Source organism: Erinaceus europaeus, chromosome 1, assembly GCF_950295315.1.
Source record: "Erinaceus europaeus chromosome 1, mEriEur2.1, whole genome shotgun sequence".
In the NCBI taxonomy this organism is placed as follows: domain Eukaryota; kingdom Metazoa; phylum Chordata; class Mammalia; order Eulipotyphla; family Erinaceidae; genus Erinaceus; species Erinaceus europaeus.
This window is the reverse complement of record NC_080162.1, coordinates 98244980-98270166: the sequence shown is the minus strand read 5'-3', so window position 1 is coordinate 98270166 and position 25187 is coordinate 98244980. Positions and strand designations below refer to the sequence as shown.

The 25187-nt window shown below is 38.2% G+C and overlaps 1 protein-coding gene across 1 annotated transcript; it reads right to left on the bottom strand.

The window, feature by feature from the left end:
- Positions 1 to 23035: 23035 nt before the first annotated feature.
- LOC103116581 (olfactory receptor 13A1-like) lies at positions 23036 to 24022 on the bottom strand. The gene has a single exon (XM_007526499.1). It carries the CDS (start codon positions 24020 to 24022, stop codon positions 23036 to 23038), a length of 987 nt encoding a protein of 328 aa, XP_007526561.1.
- Positions 24023 to 25187: the final 1165 nt, after the last annotated feature.

The following is a 25187-nucleotide window of genomic DNA, read 5'->3' as shown; positions in this document are numbered from 1 at the left end:
TATTCCATAAGATTGAAGAAACAGGAATACTCCCTTCCACCTTCTATGAAGCCAACATCACCCTGATACCAAAAGCTGATAGGGACAGAACAAAAAAGGAAAACTACAGACCAATATCTCTGATGAACATAGATGCCAAAATATTAAACAAGATCTTGGCCAACCGGATACAGCAACACATCAAAAAGATTGTTCATCATGACCAAGTGGGATTCATCCCAGGAATGCAAGGCTGGTTCAACATCCGTAAATCAATCAATGTCATTCATCACATCAATAAAAGCAAAGCCAAAAACCACATGATTATCTCAATAGATGCAGAGAAAGCCTTTGATAAAATCCAACACCCATTCATGCTCAAAACTCTACAAAAAATGGGAATAGATGGGAAATTCCTCAAGATAGTGGAGTCTATATATAGCAAACCTACAGCCAACATCATACTCAATGGAGAGAAGCTAAAAGCATTCCCCCTCAGATCAGGGACTAGACAGGGCTGCCCACTGTCACCGTTACTCTTCAACATAGTATTGGAAGTTCTTGCCATAGCAATCAGGCAAGAGAAAGAAATCAAAGGGATACAGATTGGAAGGGAAGAAGTCAAGCTCTCACTATTTGCAGATGATATGATAGTATACATAGAAAGACCTAAAGAATCCAGTAGAAAATTACTGGAAGTTGTTAGGCAATATAGCAAGGTATCAGGCTACAAAATCAATGTACAAAAATCAGTGGCATTTCTTTATGCAAACACTAAATCTGAAGAAGAAGACATCCAGAAATCACTCCCATTTACTGTTTCAGCAAAATCAATCAAATACCTAGGAATAAAGTTGACCAAAGAAGTGAAAGACTTGTATGCTGAAAACTATGAGTCGCTACTCAAGGAGATAGAAACTGATACCAAGAAATGGAAAGATATCCCATGCTCATGGATTGGAAGAATAAATATCATCAAAATGAACATTCTCCCCAGAGCCATATACAAATTCAATGCAATACCCATCAAAGTTCCACCAAGCTTCTTTAAGAGAATAGAACAAACACTACAATCATTTATCTGGAACCTGAAAACACCTAGAATTGCCAAAACCATCCTAAGGAAAAGAAACAGAAATGGAGGCATCACACTCCCAGACCTTAAACTATATTATAAAGCCATCATCATCAAAACAGCATGGTACTGGAACAAAAATAGGCACACAGACCAGTGGAACAGAATTGAAAGCCCAGAAGTAAATCCCAACACCTATGGGCATCTAATCTTTGATAAGGGGGCCCAAAGGATTAAATGGAAGAAGGAGGCTCTCTTCAATAAATGGTGCTGGGAAAACTGGGTTGAAACATGCAGAAGAATGAAATTGAACCACTTTATCTCACCAGAAACAAAAATCAATTCCAAATGGATCAAAGACCTAGATGTCAGACCAGAAACAATCAAATACTTAGAGGAAAACATTGGTAAAACACTTTCCCATCTACACCTCAAGGATATCTTTGATGAATCAAACCCAATTGCAAGGAAGACCAAAGCAGAAACAAACCAATGGGACTACATCAAATTGAAAAGCTTCTGCACATCCAAAGAAACTATTAAACAAACAGAGAGACCCCTCACAGAATGGGAGAAGATCTTCACATGCCAGACATCAGACAAGAAACTAATCACCAAAATATATAAAGAGCTCAGCAAACTTAGCCGCAAAAAAGCAAATGACCCCATCCAAAAATGGGCAGAGGAAATGAACAAAACATTCACCACAGAGGAGATCCAAAAGGCTAACAAACATATGAAAAACTGCTCTAGGTCACTGATTGTCAGAGAAATGCAAATTAAGACAACACTAAGATACCACCTCACTCCTGTAAGAATGGCATACATCAAAAAGGACAGCAGCAACAAATGCTGGAGAGGATGTGGGGACAGAGGAACCCTTTTACATTGCTGGTGGGAATGTAAATTGGTACAGCCTCTGTGGAGAGCAGTCTGGAAAACTCTCAGAAGGCTAGACATGGACCTTCCATATGACCCAATAATTCCTCTCCTGGGGTTATACCCCAAGGACTCCATAACACCCAACCAAAAAGAGGTGTGTACTCCTATGTTCATAGCAGCACAATTCATAATAGCTAAAACCTGGAAGCAACCCAGGTGCCCAACAACAGATGAATGGCTGAGAAAGCTGTGGTATATATACACAATGGAATACTATGCAGCTATCAAGAACAATGAACTCACCTTCTCTGACCCATCTTGGACAGAGCTAGAAGGAATTATGTTAAGTGGACTAAGTCAGAAAGTTAAAGATGAGTATGGGATGATCCCACTCATCAACAGAAGCTGACTTAGAAGATCTGAAAGGGAAACTAAAAGCAGGACCTGATCAAATTGTAAGTAGGGCACCAAAGAAAAAACCCAGTGGTGAGGGGTAGACATGTAGCTTCCTGGGCCAGTGGGGGGTGGGAATGGGCGGGAGGGATGGGTCACGGTCCTTTGGTGATGGGAATGGTGTTTATGTACACTCCTAGCAAAATGTAGACATATAAATCAGTAGCTAATTAATATGAGAGGGGGAAATCAATTGTATGTCTCAAAGGTTCTCAAAAGACAAACTGAATCTTTTTAATAGATAGGCAACGTATTTGATATGCGGACTCTCTCAAAAGCCTAGACCAAGTAGATTAGAAGCTTCCAATAGCACAGCTATATACAAGATACTGGGTACTGTACAGCAAACCATAACAAAGGGACTTTTCAAAGTTAACCCAATTAACAAATAATGTGATGATAATATTAACTATTGATTGTCTTTTTGAAGCCTAAGACAGCAGGAACCTCACATCTTCACTATAGAGCCCCTACTTCCCCCAGTCCTGGCACCCATGGATAGGGCTCACTTTCCCGTATGCTTCTCCCAATCCATACCAAATAATATTGCATCCGTCGATCACAACCTAACCAAAGCAACGATTGCCATCTCAACATGCTTCACCTCAGAGTGTATCCAGAGACTTCACGTGTGGAATGACAACCCTTCAGCTTCATTACTCGGGTGAGACCTTTCCTTTTATAGTACACTCTAATTTCATCTCAGGTAGTTCACTTTCTAACAAAGTCCCATAACCTAGACATACACCAGTTTCTGTGAGAGAGAGCGTATGCGCACACGTATCCATAAACTACTGCAAAATATATACCTGAAAGCAGGATTACACTAGAGTTTGCAGTGAGTACCTCCCCAACACTTCCTCTCCACTATTCCAATCTTGGGATCCATGTTTGCTCAACAAATTGTTTGGCTTTGTATGTTAACTCTCTTTTCAATCACCAGGTTCCAGATGCCACCAGGATGCTGGCTAGGCTTCCCTGGATTGAAGACCCCACCAATGTGTCCTGGAGCTCAGCTTCCCCAGAGACACACCTTACTAGGGAAAGAGAGAGGCAGACTGGGAGTATGGACCGACCAGTCAACGCCCATGTTCAGCAGGGAAGCAATTACAGAAGCCAGACCCTCTACCTTCTGCAACCCTCAATGACCCTGGGTCCATGCTCCCAGAGGGCTAGAGAATGGGAAGGCTATCATGGGAGAGGGTGGGTTATGGGGATTGGGTGGTGGGAATTGTGTGGAGTTGTACCCCTCCTACCTTATGCTTTTGTTCACTAATCCTTTCTTAAATTAAAAATTTAAATTAAAAAAAAAATAAAATAAAATAAAGAAAAGAAAAAAAAAAAAACACTGAAGTATTAAAAAACATTTCCACACTCTCTAAGGAAATATGCAGAGGCCTGACCCCTACCCTCTCAGAAAGAATCTGTCTCCTTGAAACAGACTGAAGTGGTCGTGCTAGGAACAAGCAGACCCCTCACCCATATAGGAAAATCTTATCATTAAATCTTATCTGTTCCTGCCTGCATAGGACATATCAGAGGACAACCAGAAATATTCCTGAATACATCAATAAATCTAAGACTACCAGGCCTTCCCAAGCTACCAAAACAGCACTGAGCTCTACCTATCCCAGGGCTGACTCCAATACACCCTTTGTCTGGGCTCTCACTTTCCTGGCCAGGGCTCCTAAAACTCCCCCCTGGCAGCTATAGCTGGGCTTCTCGAGCTCTCCCATTAGAGGCTCTCAATTTTCCCCGACCAATAAATTAAAACCTTCCTTTGTCTTCACATCTGACTCTACTGGTCTCATATTCCTAACACTTTCCACTAGTAAATTTCCTAGAATTTTAACCACTTCATGTCATCTGTATTCATGTATGGTCCCTTCCACAGTGGTAAAAAAAAAAAAAATCAATGACTTTGGGTATAAAACTAGATTCAAAATGCTACATGAATTGTAGGAAAAGATACCTATAATGAGGCACTGAAAAATAATGTGTAAGTATATCACCAAGAGAACCTATTATGAAGAAAATCTTAAATCCAGTCTTTCTCTTCATTTGGCTTCAGAGTAAGCAAAAGTGGGAAATAAACTGCAATATAATGGAAGTCTTGAATAGGCGCTGAACACAAAGAACTATCAACAAACTAATTCACATTAAGGGAACAAATTAGCCCTCATATAATAAATTACCATCACATAGTGATTTCCAGAGAAGATGGATTGTCCTCTCTTCCAGTTGTTGAATAGCAGATCTAAACATCAGATGCAAAGAGCTTCCTATGAGAATAATCACGAAATCTCTATTGAACCTAAACCAGACATTTCTTCCTCTGAAAATAACAAAGATCTTGTCTCCTGAGATTTATGGATTTAATTCAACAATATCACCAGAACTTTAAAGATATGAGGAAAAAGAAAAAGATTTCAGGTGTAAGTAACAAATTTAAACACATATTACACTGAAATAACATGACTTCCCACATACAAAGTGTTAGGACATTTAAGCAGTTAGAATTTACCATACTTAGCAAATCCTTTAACACTTAGGTTTTAGAGAAAATTAGGGCAATGATCTTGTACGACTTAATCACGCTGGAGAAACAGCACAAAGTGTTGTCAAAATCTATGAAATCAAAAAGTTAATTTTTAAAATTATCTTTATTTATTGGATAGAAACAGCCAGAAGTCAAGAGAGAGAAGGGCGTGATAAAAAAAAAAAAAAGAAAGAAAGAAAGTGAGAGAGACAAAGAGATACCTACAGCACTGCTTCAACACTCGCAAAACTTTCCCCCTGCTGGTGGGGACCAAGGGGCTCGAACCCAGGAGCTTGTGCATTGTAACATGTGCACTCAATCAGATATGCCACCACCCAGCCCCTAGAAAGTTAATTTTATTGAGCTTCCTTAATTAAGTTGAATTCTCTATGGAAATATGAGTTCATTAAAGTCTTAGCTTTAGTCCAATTTACTGATCATAATTTCACAAATTGAAAAAGTCGTTTAATTAAGAATGAAGAAGTTGAACTACTTCTGTTATTTTTATTCATAAAAATATTATAAGGCACCATGGGTGAATATTCCTATTGATAACATATCCCAAGAACTGAAAAGCTGAAGTCAGAAAAAACTGGCATGTACTCTTTATAGGTTTACCCTGAAAAACACTTTAAAGATGACAGTGTCCTAACTTATTTGTTTATTGTCAAGACACAAAGGCTCAGGTGACTTAGTCTCCTCTCACAGAGCATTAAGACAAAGTTATGATCTAGAAGGCTTTTTTGATTTTTCCATAAAATATTTGCTACACAATTTAACCCTCACTATCCAATAAAGAACAAACCAAAGATAAGGAAACAAGAATGTGTATGGCCATTTATTATTATTGATATGTAGAAAGTAGACCTTAAACTTTCATCCAGTTTATTACATTTGCTATCAAATAACAACAAAACACTGTGAAAGATCCAGAAATGTTATTCACTCAAGGTCAGTAAAAAGAAAGTATGTTTTGGGAGCCGAGTGGTGGCACAGCGGGTTAAGGGCACATGGTGCCAAGTGCAAGGACCAGTGTTAGAATCCCAGTTCGAGGCTCTGATTACACACCTTCAGGGGTTTTGTTTCACAGGAGGTGAAGTAGGACTACATGTGTCTATCTTTCTCTCCCCCCTGTCTTCTCTTCACCTTTCAAGTTCTCTCTGTCCTACCCAACAACAACAGCAATAACAACAACAATAATAACAACAATGATGATAAACAATAAGGGCAACAAAAGGGGAAAAATAAAGTCTTTTAAAAAGTATGTTTTCTGGGAGTCGGGCGGTAGCGCAGTGGGTTTAGTGCACGTGGCGCAAAGCACAAGAACAGGCGAAAGGATCCGGTTCGAGCCCCCGGCTCCCCACCTGCAGGGGAGTAGCTTCACAGGTGGTGAAGCAGGTCTGCAGGTGTCTATCTTTCTTTCCCCCTCTCTGTCTTCCCCTCCTCTCTCCATTTCTCTCTGTCCTATCCAAACAACAACGATGACATCAAGAACAACAATAATAATTACAACAATAAAACAACAAGGGCAACAAAAGGGAAAATAAATAAATATAAAAAAACTATTAAAAAAGTATGTTTTCTACTAAATGATTCAAATTAAGCTGACCTAGATTGTAAACAGACTTTTTTTTTCTTATTCTGTTACATCACCTAATGAAATTATCTGTATTCAGAATAATTCAATTACCTTTATAAATGTAGTTCCCCCTGGCGGAGTAAATAGATTTTAATGTATAGCCATCTGTTTTCTGTCACCCACAACTGAGCTTGGAAACATAGTAACAAGGAAGCAGCAAGCAGTCCAAGACAAGAACAGTTTATACAAGGTAAAAGGCTTTCTTCCCCTATTTAAGCTGATTGTGTCATGACTATGTGACTCATCCTTGGAAAAGTTTGTCTCTGTTTGTCTCTGGGACACACTTGGGATAGATGTTCACAGCTATTATCCTAAGTGGACCTAAAGGAGCAATTAAATTAAGTGCCACTTAACTAGGTCCTTGATTTTCAGTGGTATACATACAAAGGCCAGTTCAGACCTCTTATGCCAATGTGTGTGAAGGGTGTAAATCTGAGCAAAGGCAAAAGCAGACTTCTAGTCTGCAGAAAATGCTTGCTTGACATAACCTGTTCACACATATGGAGTGGGGAGGGTGTCACGCAGAAAGGTAACATTTACAGACTGCCTTCATTCAGACAAGAGGCATGAAACAGACTTCCCCATGCTCCGCTCTATTAACCATCTTGACCAACAGTGATGGTACCCTCACCAGCCTCACTAGTATCTTGGTTCCCTTAAAGCTATCTCCCATTCCTCTACTACCATTTATTCTCTTCTTATAACTGAGTAAGACAGCCTACAGGTGTGGAAACTGGCATTTCCAATCTCCAAAACAGAGAAAAGTGATTTACATAGAATGAGTCATTCTTCAGACCTGGGAAACGGTGCATCCAATTCCACCTGCACCTGAAAAACAGTAGGTGATTCATTGAAAAGGAGCCCCCTGGCAATGCCTGGGAAATGACACTTGCATGAATTAAAGAAACTGTGGGCTTAAAAATGGACATTTGTCCATGAGACAGCTGAGTGATATCTTATATGCAAGAGGCCTTGAGTTCCTCCTGGGCTTTTTTTTCCCCCCCTCTGGAGCATTGTTCAGCTCTGACTTGTGGTGGAATGAATTGAACCTGAGACTTGGAGCCTAGGTCATGAAAGTCTTTTGCATAATAATTATACTTCCTCCCATGCCCCGGCTTTACATTAAAAATAGAAATTGTGACGGAAGGAGGAAGAAATAATGTCAGGACTTTTATCCTTCAGTTTGTGTTCAAATCCCTTATTTCTATAGTTTTTTTTTATATCTATTACCAAAATATTTGCATTTCTGTGAAAAACCAACAGTCAGATGATTTCACTCATATGAAATTGAAAGAACTAAAAACATGAACTTTTTGAAAAAGAAAGATAGAAAGAAAAGTAGGGTGGGGTAGGAGGGAAGATAGCATAATGGTTATGAAAAAAGACTTTCAAGCTTGAGGCTTCAAATCCTAAATTCAATCTCCCAGGCCACTATAAACCTGATTAGTACTCAGGTGATGGTTGGGGGTGGGAAGAGAGATTGAAAAAAATTTTTTTTTATGTACCTAAGACTTCAAGAAAACTATGGTGGTTGTTCCTAGAAGTTTTGCATGATTTCTTGGATTTCTGTGGTGTCTGCTGTGATATCCCCTCTATCATTTACAATTCAATTGATTTGAATCTTCTCCTTTTTTTTTTTGAGGTCTCCTACTATAACTGTGTTCCAATTGATGTATTTATGTTGGTATTTCTGTAGGTGTTTGATGTACTTAGATGGCCCCTAATTGTGTGCCCCTAATGTTAATAATTGTTAAGTCCTCTTGGTTGAATGATCCTCTGAGCACTATGTAATGACCGTATTAATCCTTTATTACTCTTTTATTTTAATGTCTAGTTTGTCGGAAATGTGAATAGCTGTTCCTGACCTTTCCTGTGGTCTGGTAGCTTGTATGGTAATTTTTCTTTTTTTTTTTTTTTAATTTTTTATTTAAGAAAGGATTAGTGAACAAAAACATAAGGTAGAAGGGGTACAACTCCACACAATTCCCACCAACCAATCCCCATAATCCCCCCCCTCCCATGGTAGCTTTCCCATTCTCTAGCCCTCTGGGAGCATGGACCCAGGGTCATTGAGGGTTGCAGAAGGTAGAAGGTCTGGCTTCTGTAATTGCTTCCCCGCTGAACATGGACGTTGACTGGTCGGTCCATACTCCCAGTCTGCCTCTCTCTTTCCCTAGTAAGGTGTGTCTCTGGGGAAGCTGAGCTCCAGGACACATTGGTGGGGTCTTCAATCCAGGGAAGCCTAGCCAGCATCCAGGTGGCATCCGGAACCTGGTGATTGAAAAGAGAGTTAACATATGAGGCCAAACAATTTGTTGAGCAATCATGGATCCCAAGCTTGGAATAGTGGAGAGGAAGTGTTAGGGAGGTACTCACTGCAAACTCTAGTGTACTTCTGCTTTCAGGTATATATTTTGCAGTAGTTTATGGATACGTGTGCACATAAGCTCTCTCTCACAGAAACGGGTGCATATCTAGATTATGGGACTTTGTTAGAAAGTGAACTACCTGAGATGAAATTAGAGTGTACTATAAAAGGAAAGGTCTCACCTGAGTAATGAAGTTGAAGGGTTGTCATTCCACACGTGAAGTCTCTGGATACAGTCTGAGGTGAAGCATATTGAGGTGGCAATCGTTGCTTTGGTTAGGTTGTGATCGGCGGATGCAATATTATTTGGTTCGGATTGGGAGATGCATACAGGAAAGTGGGCCCTATCCAAGGGTTCCAGGACTGGGGGAAGTAGGGGCTCTATAGTAAAGATGTGAGGTTCCTGCTGTCTTAGGGTTCAAAAAGACAATCGATAGTTAATATTAACACTTTATTTGTTAATTGGGTTAACTTTGAAAAGTCCCTTTGTTATGGTTTGCTGTACAGTACCCAGTATCTTGTATATAGCTGTGCTATTGGATGCTTCTAATCTACTTGGTCTAGGCTTTTGAGAGAGTCCGCATATCAAATACACAGCCTATATATTAAAAAGATTCAGTTTGTCTTTTGAGAAACTTTGAGACATACAATTGATTTCCCCCTCTCATATTAATTAACTACTGATTTATATGTCTACATTTTGCTAGGAGTGTACATAAACACCATTCCCACCACCAAAGGGCTGTGACCCATCCCTCCCGCCCACTCTCACCCCCCACTGGCCCAGGAAGCTACATGTCTACCCCTCACCACTGGGTTTTTACTTTGGTGCCCTACTTACAATTTGATCAGGTCCTGCTTTTAGTTTCCCTTTCAGATCTTCTTAGTCTGCTTCTGTTGATGAGTGGGATCACCCCATACTCATCTTTATCTTTATGACTTAGTTCACTTAACATAATTCCTTCTAGCTCTGTCCAAGATGGGTCAGAGAAGGTGGGTTCATTGTTCTTGATAGCTGCATAGTATTCCATTGTGTATATACCACAGCTTTCTCAGCCACTCATCTGTTGTTGGGCACCTGGGTTGCTTCCAGGTTTTAGCTATTATGAATTGTGCTGCTATGAACATAGGAGTACACACCTCTTTTTGGTTGGGTGTTATGGAGTCCTTGGGATATAACCCCAGGAGATGAATTACTGGGTCATATGGAAGGTCCATGTCTAGTCTTCTGAGAGTTTTCCAAACTGCTCTCCACAGAGGCTGTACCAATTTACATTCCCACCAGCAATGTAAAAGGGTTCCTCTGTCCCCACATCCTCTCCAGCATTTGTTGCTGCTGTCCTTTTTGATGTATGCCATTCTTACAGGAGTGAGGTGGTATCTTAGTGTTGTCTTAATTTGCATTTCTCTGACGATCAGTGACCTAGAGCAGTTTTTCATATGTTTGTTAGCCTTTTGGATCTCCTCTGTGGTGAATGTTTTGTTCATTTCCTCTGCCCATTTTTGGATGGGGTTATTTGCTTTTTTGCGGCTAAGTTTGCTGAGCTCTTTATATATTTTGGTGATTAGTTTCTTGTCTGATGTCTGGCATGTGAAGATCTTCTCCCATTCTGTGAGGGGTCTCTCTGTTTGTTTAATAGTTTCTTTGGATGTGCAGCAGCTTTTCAATTTGATGTAGTCCCATTGGTTTGTTTCTGCTTTAGTCTTCCTTGCAATTGGGTTTGATTCATCAAAGATGTCCTTGAGGTGTATGTGGGAAAGTGTTTTACCAATGTTTTCCTCTAAGTATTTGATTGTTTCTGGTCTGACATTTAGGTCTTTGATCCATTTGGAGTTGATTTTTGTTTCTGGTGAGATAAAGTGGTTCAATTTCATTCTTCTGCATGTTTCAACCCAGTTTTCCCAGCACCATTTATTGAAGAGAGCCTCCTTTTTCCATTTAATCCGTTGTGCCCCCTTATCAAAGATTAGATGCCCATAGGTGTTGGGATTTACTTCTGGGCTTTCAATTCTGTTCCACTGGTCTGTATGCCTATTTTTGTTCCAGTACCATGCTGTTTTGATGATGATGGCTTTATAACATTGTTTAAGGTCTGGGAGTGTGATGCCTCCATTTCTGTTTCTTATCCTTAAGATGGTTTTGGCAATTCTAGGTGTTTTCAGGTTCCAGATAAATGATTGTAGTGTTTGTTCTATTCTCTTAAAGAAGCTTGGTGGAACTTAGATGGGTATTGCATTAAATTTGTATATGGCTCTGGGGAGAATATTCATTTTGATGATATTTATTCTTCCAATCCATGAGCATGGGATATCTTTCCATTTCTTGGTATCAGTTTCTATTTCCTTGAGTAGCGAATCATAGTTTTCAGTATACAAGTCTTTCACTTCTTTGGTCAACTTTATTCCTAGGTATTTGATTGATTTTGCTGAAACAGTAAATGGAAGTGATTTCTGGATGTCTTCTTCTTCAGATTTAGTGTTTGCATAAAGAAATGCCACTGATTTTTGTACATTGATTTTGTAGCCTGATATGTTGCTACATTGCCTAATAACTTCCAGTAATTTTCTACTGGATTCTTTAGGTCTTTCTATGTATACTATCATATCATCTGCAAATAGTGAGAGCTTGACTTCTTCCCTTCCAATCTGTATACCTTTGATTTCTTTCTCTTGCCTGATTGCTATGGCAAGAACTTCCAATACTATGTTGAAGAGTAACGGTGACAGTGGACAGCCCTGTCTAGTCCCCAATCTAAGGGGGAATGCTTTCAGAGTCTGTCCATTGAGTATGATGTTGGCTGTAGGTTTGCTATATATAGACTCCACTATCTTGAGGAATTTCCCATCTATTCCCATTTTTTGTAGAGTTTTGAGCATGAATGGGTGTTGGATTTTGTCAAAGGCTTTCTCTGCATCTATTGAGATAATCATGTGGTTTTTGGCTTTGCTTTTATTGATGTGGTGAATGACATTGATTGACTTACGGATGTTGAACCAGGCTTGCATTCCTGGGATGAATCCCACTTGGTCATGATGAACAATCTTTTTGATGTGTTGCTGTATCCGGTTGGCCAAGATCTTGTTTAATATTTTGGCATCTATGTTCATCAGAGATATTGGTCTGTAGTTTTCCTTTTTTGTTCTTTCCCTATCAGCTTTTGGTATCAGGGTGATGTTGGCTTCATAAAAGGTGGAAGGGAGTATTCCTGTTTCTTCAATCTTATGGAATAGCTTAAGAACTATGGGTATTAACTGTTTCCTGAAAGTTTTGTAGAATTCGTTTGTGAAGCCATCTGGTCCAGGACTTTTGTTGTTGGGGAGATTCTTAATAACGGTTTCAATTTCTTTGTCTGTGATTGGTGCATTTAGATTTTGTAGTTCTTCTTGGTTCAGTTTTGGAAGTGCATAGGTTTCTAGGAATTGTTCCATTTCTTCCAGATTCTCTAGCTTGGTGGCATATAGTTCTTTATAGAAGTTTTGCAGGATTCTCTGGATTTCTGTGGTGTCAGTTGTGATATCTCCTGCATCGTTTACAATTCTATTAATTTGAGTCTTCTCTCTTTTTTGTTTGGTGTGTCTGGCTAGGGGTTTGTCAATTTTGTTTAATCTTTCAAAGAACCAACATTTGGCTTCATTGATCTTTTGTATGGTTCTTTTATTTTCGATGTTGTTTATTTCTGATCTAACTTTAGTGATTTCTGTCCTTCTGGTTGCTTTAGGGTTCCTTTGTTCCTCTTCCTCTAAGTCCTTGAGGTGTGTAGTAAGGTCGTTCATTTGGGCTTCTTCTTGGTGTTTAATATGTGATTGTATGGCTATAAGTTTCCCTCTCAGTACTGCTTTAGCTGTGTCCCAAATATTTTGATAGGTTGTGTCTTCATTTTCATTAGTTTCCAGGAACATTTGAATTTCCTGTTTGAGTGAGTCTCTGACCCAGTGGTTCTTAAGGAGCATGTTGTTTAGTTTTCAAATTCTATGTCTTTTAATAATTTTCTGTTTGTTGTTAAATGTTATTTTTACTCCACTGTGGTCTGAGAAGATACTTGGGATGATTTCAATGCTCTTGAATTTATTGATGCTGTCTTTGTGGCCTAACATGTGGTCTATCCTTGAGTATGTGTTATGTGGGTTTGAAAAGAAGGTGTATTCCAGTTTTTTGGGGTGGAGGAGTCTGAAAATGTCCAAGAGGTCTAGTCTGTCAATCTCTTCATTCAATTCTCTTGTATCTTTATTGGTTCTCTGCTTTGTAGATCTGTCTAAGTGTGAGAGTGGGGTATTGAAGTCTCCCAATATTATTGTATTACTAATGATGTATTTTTGAAATTCTTTCAGTTGATGGTTAATGTATTTAGATGGTCCCTCATTGGGTGCATAGATGTTAATGATTGTTAAGTCTTCTTGGCTGATTGATCCTCTAATCATTATGTAATGTCCTTGCCTATCTTTTATTACTTTATTTAATTTAAAATCTATCGTGTCTGAGATGAGAATGGCTGTTCCTGCCCTTTTTTTGTGGACCGTTAGCCTGTATGATAGTTTTCCATCCTTTCACTTTAAGTCTGTGTTTATCTTGTTGTGACAGATGGGATTCTTGGAAGCAGCATATGGTTGGGTTATGTTTTCTGATCCATCCCCCCCCCTGTGCCTTTTGATGGGTGAGTTTAAGCCATTGACATTTATTGATATTATGGATTTAATGTATTGTAGTGCCATTGTTCTAAAAAACAGTTTGTTTGCTCTGATATATTGCAAGTATTATAGTGATGTTCTTGTTTATAAGAGGTCTTTTAGTACCTCTTTCAGGGCCGGCTTGGTGATGGTTGCCTCCTTTAACTGTTGTTTGTCTAAGAAGGTTTTGATCCCTCCATCTAGCTTGAATGAAAGTCTAGCAGGATATATTATCCTTGGTTGAAACCCTTTTTCATTCAGGGCTCGATAGATATCTTGCCACTCCCTTCTGGCTTTTAGAATTTGAGTGGAGAAATCTGCAGATAGTCTTATGGGTTTTCCCTTGTATGTGACTTTTTGTTTCTCTCTTGCAGCCTTTAGGATCCTTTCTTTATCCTTACTTCTTCTCATTGTGACTATGATGTGTCTTGGTGTCTTCAGGTCTGGGTTGATTCTGTTTGGTACTCTCTGGGCCTCTTGAACCTTGATATCCTTTCTGTTATTCAGGTATGGGAAGTTTTCTTGTATTATTTCCTCTAGAATATTTGCTTCCCCTTCCTCTCTTTCTTCCTCTGGCAGGCCAATTATACGAATATTACTTCTTTTGATATCATCCCATATGTCTCTGTTCTTGTTTTCAGTGTCTCTCAATCTCTTTTTAAGCTCTTTCACCTCTTTCTTCGTTTTCTCTAACTCATCCTCTGTCTGACTAATTCTGTTTTCTGCTTCTGTTAGTGTGCTTTCCCTTGCCTCAGCTTCTTTCTTCATTACAGCTATTTCAGCTTTCAGTTCTCTAATTGCCTCAAGATAATCAGTATTTTCCTTGGGGGTCTCAACTGTTGTTTCCCTAATACTGCCATTCCTTTCCTCCAATGTTGTTTTCATTTCTGTGATTAATAAGTTTATTATTGCTTGCATACTTTTCTTATCTATGGTTACTTCTGACTGATTTGTGGTTTCTTCTGGGCTCTTGTCTTCATTCATTGGAGTAGCAGTTTTATTTGTTTTTAATCTACCCATTTTTTATTTATGTGTTTCTCTTTTTTTTTATGCTCTGTTGTTCCTCAGTTGTTGTATCTTGAGTACAAGTAACACTGTACTAAATACCTTTATGACAATTGCACTCACCAACCTCCGGAATTACAGTAGCAACTGAAGTAAGTATTGAAGTAGTTTCATCGTTACCAGTTAGCCAATTTCTCCAGTCCGTGAAAAAATAGTAACCAAATCCCAGTGAATAAAGAGAAAAGAAAGAGAGGATAGCAAGAATAGACAGTTATGCAAATCTACTATCCAGTGTATATTCTAGATGTAACAAGAGGGGAAAGGGAACTAGAGCAGAGATACACACATAGAGAGTCCACTCTGAGTCATATTTCTTCCCCAAAGTAATTCACAAATTCAGAAAGGCAGAGAAGAAAGAAGTGTATGACAAGATTAAAAAAAAAGAGAGAGAGAGAGAGAGATAAGAGAGAGAAAAGGGAGAAGATAAGAAGAAGAGTTGTAATTAAAGAGCAGTGTAAGGAACTTCCCGAATACGTATCAGTGAGTTAAAAAAAAAAAAACCCTGTTTGGTGGTATGGGGTATCCTGCTAGTAGCTGGTCCCAGGGACTGCTTATGGGGGAGAGGGGCGGCGGGAAGGATGTATGCGTTGCCGACGATGTGATCAGAGCACTCGCTGTTAGCAGCTTCTCAGTCCGCCATCTTCCCGCACTCCGTATGGTAATTTTTCATCCTTTCTTTTTGAGTCTGTGGGATTCCTGCAGACAGCTTATGGTTAGGTTGTGTTTTCTGGTTCATCTTCCTACTCTATCCCTTTTAATGGATGAGTTTAGGCTATTCACATTTATTGAAATAGATTTGAGATATTTTAATGCCACTATTATTATACAATCTTTTAAGAAGAATAAAAAATAGATAGCTAGAACAGGTTTATCATAAGTACAAAATTTAAGTAGTAAACTAAGTTTTTTTTTTCCAAGACTAGGGGAAATATAGGCTCTCTTGTGGAAATGTGAGGTTCCTGCTGTCTTAGGGTTCAAGAAGAAAATGGATAGTTACTGTTATCATCACATTATTTGGTAATTGGGTTAACTTTGAAAAGTCCCTTTGTTAGGGTTTGCTGTATAATACCCAGCATCCTGTATATAGCTGTGCCACCAGTTGCTTCTGTTCTACCTGGTCTAGACTTTTGAGAGAGTCAGCATATCAAAGACTTAGCCTATGTATTAAAAAGACTTAATCTATGTTTTAAAAAGTTTGAGACATATGATCAATTTTGCTCCTCTCATATTAATTAATTAAATAGTGATTTTTATGACTACAGATTAATAGGAGTGTACATAATCACCATTCCCACCACCAAAAGACTGTGTCCCATCCCACCCACCCAGCCCACCCCTCCCCCCCTTGCCCTGGGAAGCTAAATGTCCACCCTCCCCTCACAACAGGGGTTTTAATTTGGTGCCCTACTCTTGATTTAATCAATTTTACTATATATATATTGTAATTTTTTTAGTCATCAGTTGAGTTTATTGGAGCTCTTAAACTTTTTCAAACAGAATAAGAGATAGTGATAAGGGAAAGAAAGACATTACAGGGAGTCGGGTGGTAGCACAGTGGGTTAAGAGCACATGGCGTGAAGCATAAGGACCATCATGAGGATCCCAGTTCAAGCCCCTGGATCCCCACCTACGGGGGGGGGGGGTCACTTCACAGGCAGTGAAGCAGATCTGCAGGTGTCTATCTTTCTCTCCCCCTCTCTTTTTTCCCCTCCTCTCTCCATTTCTCTCTGTCCTTTCTAACAATGACAACACCAATAACAATAATAACTACAACAATAAAATAATAAAAAATAACAAGGGCAATAAAAGAGAAAACAAATAAATAAAAGAAAGATATTACAGTGCTGTAGATGCCCAGTGTGGCAAATGCAGAGCTTAAATCCATGTATGTGCATAGGAAAGGAGGCACCCTCCAAGGCTGGTATAAAATCTAATATATATATATATATATATATATATATATATATATATATATATATTTCAAAGATAAGTCAGATAATACGAAATTAAAAATGTAATACCATTTATAATAAAATTGTAGCAAAAATTGTTCCCTGGAATGAATCTAGGGAAAGGGTTAAAAGATCTTTACAGTAAAAACTATAAAATATTCTTTAAAAAATGAAATAACATGCATTGTCATGAATTGGAGTATTAAACATTGTTACAATGACCAGCATACTCAAACCTATTTATAGTGCAATCTCTATCAAAATACCAGTGGGTGTTTTTTAAGTAAACAGAACAATTATAAAATATCCATGCAAAACTATGAAGGTCTATAAATATACATAAGAAAAAGTAAGAAAATGAAGGCATCACACTCTCTATTCAAAATATATTACAAAGCAATAATAATTAAAATGGCATGAGATTGGAACAGAAACTGGCACAAAGACCAGTGGACTAGACTAGAAAGACCAGAAATATGTAGACATATACATAGACATCTATTTTATGACAAAGGAGCCTGAACCATACAATGAAGAAAAGAAAGCCTTTTCAATATGTTACTTAGATAACAACTGCCATGTGTGTAAATATGAAATTATATCATCAGCTAACATCATACACTAAAGGTAGCTCAAAATTTATTTAAAACTTGGATTTTTAGGGTTGAAACCATAAAACACATAGTATAAAACACAAGTGAAACATTGCAGAATCTTTCTGAACCCAACTGGAAAGTAAAGTATTAATAAAGCAAGAATAAACAAATAGGATTACATCAAATTTAAAATGTTTCACACAACAAAATAAGCTGCTACAAAAACTAGAGGATATCTAGGGGCCTGGTTGTGGAGCAGTTGGTTGAGTGCACATGTTAACAATGCACAAGGAACCAGGTTTGAGCTCCTGGTCCCCACTTGCAGTGGGAAAGTTTTTTGAGTGTTGAAGCAGTGCTTCAAGTGTCTCTTCATCTCTTTCCCTCTCTATACCCCCCTCTTGATTTTTGACTGTCTCTACTCAACAAATAAATAAAAATAATATAAAAATAAGAAAATAAAAGATATCCTTGTAATTGGATGATGATATTTCTACAACACATGTCTTACATGAAGCGGACATCCAAGATATATAAAGAAACCCTCAATTCAGTAGCAAAATATCTAGAAACTCAATAGAAAAAAAAGATATTTATATGTATGAGAGTATCTAACTATATTAATTTATATTAAAGTTGGTCTTCTTATTCTGATGTGTTGTCATAATAATATAATTAAAATAATTTACATTGATTGTTTCATGACTTAAGTAACACTCATCAATTTCCGGAATGAAATATTAGAGCAACAACAACTTTTGAGAAGTATTTATTACACTAACTATTCCTACTTCATTAAGATTCAAGAAAGCCAGAGAATCCCAAACAGAATTGACCCAGACCTAAAGACAACAAGATGCATCATAGTTAAAATGGAAAGGAGTAAGGATAAAGAAAGAATTTTGAAGGCTGAAAGACAAAAACAAATAGTCACATAAAGAGTAAATCCCATAAAATTATCAGCAGACTTCTCCACACAAAATCTAAATGCCAGAAGAAAAATGGCAAGATATTTATATTGCTCTCAACAAAAAAGCTTTCAACCAAGATTATTGTATCCTGCCAGACTATCATTCTGACTAGATTTAAGGATAAAAGCCTTCTCAGACAAGCAAACAGTTGAATTGAATCATATGCTCTCTGCAGGAATCTCATCTAACCTAATGAGACAAACACAGGCTGAAAGTAAAAGAATGGAAAACTATCATACAAGCTAACAGATCACAAAAAAAAAAACACCAAACCACAGCAACAACTATTCTATCTGGCAAAATAGACTTTAAAATATATATAGTAACCATGAGTTGGGGGGGGGGGTAACGCAGCAGGTTAAGCACATGTGGCACAAAGTGCAAGGACCAGTTAGGATCCAGGTTTGAGCCCCCGGCTCCCCACCTGCAGGGGAGTCACTTCACAGGCAGTGAAGCAGGTCTGTAGGCATCTCTCTGTCCCTCTTGCTCTCTATCTCCCCCTTCTCTCTCAATTTCTCTCTGTTTCTATCCAATAACTATATATATTGTTTGATCTCACCAAGACTGATCGATTGATCTCACCAAGTCTTCCCTGAAGGAAATTCTTAAAGCTCTTGTATAAACAATAACAACATGACCAAATAACATGCCATATATCAGAACACATAAAGAAGTATAAAATAGTGGAACTGAAATATCTCAAATCCATAGTATCAATGAATGTCAATGGCCTAAATTCGTTCATGAAAACACAGAAAGTAAGAAGATGGATCAGAAAATACAACCCAATCATATGCTGTCTGCAGGAATCTCATATAACCTAATGAGATAAACACCACAGATCAACAATGGATCATGTATCAACAATGGTAGAGAATGTTCCATCCTCCTATCTTCCACCTGAGGAAGAAGGGTTCTGAAATTGGGGCACCTTGGAATGTTCCTACTCATGACCATGGAATGTGAGCTCAGATCTACAGGAATGCAGAGGTTACATAGGCTCCTAAGCTGAATATGGGCCCCAGATCAGATCAAATTGATGGGATTTACAGGCAACAATATTTATACACCTTTCCCATATTTGGGAGCTACTCTCTTCCCTGATCCAGCTTTTCTGGTTCTTTTTGCAGCCGTGATATCTCCCCAGACAATAACCTGGGTACACCTAAACATCAGATGTCAGACTCAGGAAAACAAAAAAAACTAGTCATGGGCCCTTTGGAATATAACTAAGATAGGCCAACTATCTACAATACAGAGACCCCCAAATCTTCATCTGCATTATTACAGCCTTTAGGTTCATGATTAGTCAACAATTTGTTTGGCTTTATATTTTAACTCTTATTTTCAGCCACCAGGTTCCAGATGCTACCGTGATACCAACTGGACTTTCCTGGGTAGATGGCTCCACCAATGTGTCCTGGAGACCTGCTTCCTCAGAGCCCACCCTATCAGGGAAATAGAGAGGCAGGCTGGGAGTACGGATCGACCTGTCAATGCCCATGTTCAGCAGGGAAGCAATTACAGAAGCCAGACCTTCCACCTACGCACCCCATAATATCCCTTGGTCCATGCTCCCAGAGGGATAAAGAACAGCAAAGCTATCAGGGGAGGTGAGGTGATACAGAGTTCTGGTGGTGGGTATTGTATGGAGTTGTACCCCTCTTATCCTATGGTTTTTGTCAGTGTTTCATTTTTATAAATAAAAATCATTTTAACAGAGAATTAAATGAAGAGACTTATAGACTAGAGCTACTGAGCATTTTCAAAGTCCTTCACAACAAGAAACTGGAATACACATTCTTTTTTAATCCACGTGGGACATTCTCAAAGATAGGCCATAGGTTAGGTCACAAAGACAGTATCAACAAATTGTTGAGCATTGAAATCATCCTAAGCATCTTCTCATACCACAATTAAACTAGCACTTCATAACAAAAAAATTAATAAAAGTTTCATCCCAAGCATCTTCTCAGGCCACAATTAAACTAGCACTTGATAACAAAAAAATTAATAAAAGTCCCCAAATATGGAAATTCAGCAGTGCACTACTTACCAACTACTGGGCCAGGGAAGAAATTTGTTCTTAGAATCCAATGAAAATGAATACATGAGCTGTCAAACTACTTGGGACACAACTAAACCAGTACTAAATGGGAAATTCATAGCTGTACAAACACACATTAAGGAAGAAGAAAAAGCTCAGCACAGGGCCAGGCCATAGAGCACCTGGTTAAGTGCACAAATTACACTGTGCAAAGACCCAGGTTCAAGCCCCCCAGTCTCCACAGCAGGGGGTAAGCTTCAGGAGTAGTGAAGCAGGGTTGCAGGTGTTTCTGTCTCTTTCCCTCTCTGTCTCCCCCTCCCTTCTCAACTTCTCTCTGTCTCTATCCAATAATAAAAATAAAGTAAGTAAGCAAAGACTAATAAAAGATAAAAGAAAAAGCTCAACTAAACAACCTGACTGCACACCTTAAAAACTTAGAAGTAGTGGAACAAAGGAACTGTATAGCAACCAGAAGGATGGAAATAACAAAAATTAGGGCAGAAATAAATAACACTGAAAATATGAGAGCCACAAAAATATTAATGAAGCTAAATATTGGATATTCAAAAGCATAGAACAACTGACACTTCCTTGGCCAGTCTCACCAACAAAAAGGGGGGAAGAGTGGGGACAAGTCTTAAAAATATGATTGTAAATTATAGGGGAGATATCACAACAGACACCACAGAAATACAAAGGAGCACATGAAATTTCTATAAACAACTACATATATGCCACCAAGCTAGAGATCCTGGAGGAATGGAAGAGTTCCTAGAAATATATAACCTTCCAAAAATGAACCAGGAAGAACTAGAAAACATAAACAGGTCAATCACAGCCAAAGTAATTCAAACAGTTATCAAGAACCTTCTGATCAATAAAAATCCAGCACCATATAGTTTTACAAAGGAATTGTACAACTTCATCAAGGAAGAGCTAGTACCTCTTCCTGTAAAGTTTTTATAAAAGACTGAAAGCACAGGAATATTCCCTTCTGCCTTCTATGAAGCCAACATCACCCTGATACCAAAACAGACAGACACATAACAAAAAGAAGAAACTTTAATATCTCTGATGAACACAGATGTTAAAATAATGAACAAAATCCTGCCAACCAGATACAGCAGTATAATAAAAAAGATTGTTTATAATGACAAGTGGGATTTATCTCATGGATGCAAGGCCAGTTTAATATGCATAAATCAATCAATGTGACCTACCTCATCAAAAAGGAAAAAGCAAACCACGTATCAATAGATGCAAATAAAAACTTAAAAAACCCAACATCTTTTCGTGATCAGAACACTACAAGATGGGAATAGATGGAAAATTCCTTAAGATAGTGGAGTTCATATACAGCAAACCCACAACCAACATCATATACAATGGTGAGAGGCTGAAGCATCCATACTCAGATCAGGTACTAGACATGGGCTGCCCACTTTCACCATTACTCCTAAACATGATATTGGAAGTCTATACCATAACAATAAGACAAGAGAAAATAATTACAGGGATATACAGATTGGAAGAGAAGAAATCAAACTGCCACTATTTGCAGGTGAAATGATAGCATATATAGTAAATCTAAAGAATCCAACAGAAAGTTTCAGGAAATTATCAGGCAATATAGTTAATGTGCTTTTGAGGGCTGGTAATTAGAATAACAAATAAAGAATCATGGGTAACCAGTCCCTTTTAAACCAAACTGTACTCAAGATTCCATCTATAATAATAATCAGTACCCTTTTAGTCAATGGAAAATTTCAGATAATCTTTTATCTTGCTTCAGTTACCTTTAATGGATCATGATAAAGAAAAATGTTTTCAGTCCAGCTTCTCCATGGCACAGAGCAAAAGCTTAAGACCTACTATAATTAAAAGCAGAGGACTGGTCCAGTTTTATTGTGAAACTGTTGGTTTTTCATTGCTTCTTAAGAGGCTGCATAATTTTAAGAGGAAATCAAATTTTAAGAGAAAATTAAATTTAAGGAAAAAAACCACCATGTTTGGTCAATGTGGTAGGACAGGCCCTCATAATTTGAAAGCAAAGAAGGGGTAAGAAATCTTGCACATTTTTTAAAATAAAATCATAGCCTGTGTATCACATCTTACTGTTGAAATTAATGAACACTAAACAAAACCATAATTATATATGTCCATACTCATCAAACTGTATGTATAATGTGTGCAGTCATATATAGCTCAATATAGGTATAAATTCAGTCATCACATTCCTAGTTAAAAGAAAGGGAAAACAGAAATCAGTTTTCATTAGAATCAGAAACTAATTTTATAAAGTCAAACTGACTCCAAATAAACATGTGAGGTATGATAGTAGGAATGGAGGATTCTTGTGAGTTTAGTGGTCACTTTAAATAAATAATTCAGTTTCTAAATGTTGAAGGACACATTAACTCTTTTTAGCTAGTGCATGCTTAAATTCTATGCATGACTTTAGCTCTTAGAGTCTAAGCATTGTACATCCAAAATAAAATGCAAAAAGTAAAACTCTCATACATCTGCATATCTAAAGCATAAGAGCATTGATTCTCTGACAACTTAGTGCTGACTTTACTTGGGGTAAGAATTTTTAATGCTATTTTCAAAGACTCATGCAAAGCAGAGTTCTTACACCAACTATCTTCAGGGGAACAGAATTCCAATTTCTTCCATGTATATGTCCTATTTTGATATGAAGACAGATCTACCAACCATCCAATCCAGAAACCTCCTCACTATATATTCACAGAAAAGTCAACTGTCACTGAAAATGCAGTCTCTGAAGGAGCACCGGAAAACTCAGATTAATTTCTGAAGAAGGGTAAGATCTTTCTAAGTCCTGCTTTGACCTCCTTGTTTCTTAAAGTGTAGATGAGAGGGTTGAGAGTAGGGCTCAACATGGTGTACAGCACACCTGCCAACTTGCTCTTCTCTGCATTATAGCTGGAGACAGGACTTATGTAGGCATAGAATACAGCAGTGTAATACATGCACACCACAATGAGGTGGGAAGAGCATGTGGAGAAGGCTTTCTTCTTCCCTTCTGTGGTTCTCATCTTTAGGATGCTGGAGATGATGAAACCATAGGAAACGATGGTCATCAGGAAGTTCAAGATGCCATAAAAGGCATCAGCCAGGACAATCATGATGCTGTTCACATAGGTGGAGCTACAGGAGAGAAGTAACAGGGGAGGAGCCTCACAGAAGAAATGAGTGATGACATTGGGGCCACAGAAATTCAAGCGAAGCATCAGCCCCGTGTTAATGGATGTGTTGATAACACAGAGCACCCACACACCTGTGGTCAACATGCTGCAAAATGACTTGCTCATCATGGTGCTATAATGCAGCGGGTGGCAAATAGCTTCATAGCGGTCATATGCCATGACTGTGAGGAGGAGCAGCTCAGAAGATGCAGACCATGTGAGAAAATAGAGCTGGGCCATGCAGCCCCCAAAGGAGATGGTGTTCTCCTCTGACAACAGACCCTCCAGGGCTTTGGGAATGATGGATGAGGTGCAGATAAGGTCCATAGTAGCCAAGTTGAAGAGAAAAAAGTACATGGGTGTGTGGAGACCAGGGCTGAAGGTAATGGCTAAAATAATGAGGATGTTACCTGTCAAGGCCACAGTGTAGAGAAAGAGGAAGCAGATGAATAGGAGCACCTGGAATTCTGGGTATTCAGAAAATCCCTGCAGAATAAACTCTGTTACCAGTGTCTGGTTATTCATTGTCCTCAGGTTTAGAGGGATTTCTAGAGCTGTCAGATGAATATCCACCCACAGCTTCATATGATTTCAGTGCTATTGAGAAAAGTAAGAGGTGTCCTAAGAAAAGCTGCTATGTTTCATTCATATTTGGCATGATATATGCAATATTATATAGGTATCAATAAGTTTTATTAATCATAGAAAACACATCAATATGACACCAGGCAAAAGACATGAACATCCAGTTTATTCAAAGTACAATTTTTGTTTGAAATAAAAATAGTGATTTTTGACTTTTGCTGTTTTAGCTGAGATATTGAGATTAGTACTATCTATCACCTTATTTGTATGTAATTCATGGTCAACTGCAGAGACCACTATGAGGCTCAGTAGTGGATAGAGACAGAAAAGAACAGAGTTGGGCCTGCCATACTATGTCTTCATGCAAGTTTTTTCACTTAGACCTGGGAGATAGTTCAATGGGTAGATCATGGAACTTATTTATTGTCAAGTCACAAAGATTCTGGTGACTTAGACTCCTCACACAGAGCATTAAGATAAGTTATTATATAGTTCAAGGCTTTTGTGGGTCTTCTCTAAAATACTCACTACACAATTTAACCCTTCCCTATCCAATAATAACATGTCAAATAAAATTAAACAAGAATGTATTTGGGCACTGATATATAGAAAGCAAACCTTAGGCTCTAAGCAACCTTATAGGTTGTTATTCCATTTGCTATGAAGTAACAATGAAACACTTTGAAAGATCCACAAACATTATTCACTCAAGTGAAAAGTCAAATATGTTTTATAATGAATGATTCAAATTAAGCCATCTTAGAGTTGTAAGCACACTTTTTTTTCTTATTCTTTTCTATTTCTCAATAAAATTAACAGTCTTCTGAATAATTCTAATTACCTTTATAAAAGGAGTTCCCCTTGGTGGAGTAAATAGATTTTAATATATAGCCATCTGTTTTCTGTCACCCACAACTGAGCTTGGAAATATAGTAACAAGGAAGCAGCAAGCAGTCTAAGACAAGAACAGTTTATACAAGGTAAAGGCTTTCTTCCCCTATTTAAGCTGATTGTGTCATGACTATGTGACTCATCCTTGGAAAAGTTTGTCTCTGTTTGTCTCTGGGACACACTTGGGATAGATGTTCACAGCTATTATCCTAAGTGGACCTAAAGGAGCAATTAAATTAAGTGCCACTTAACTAGGTCCTTGATTTTCAGTGGT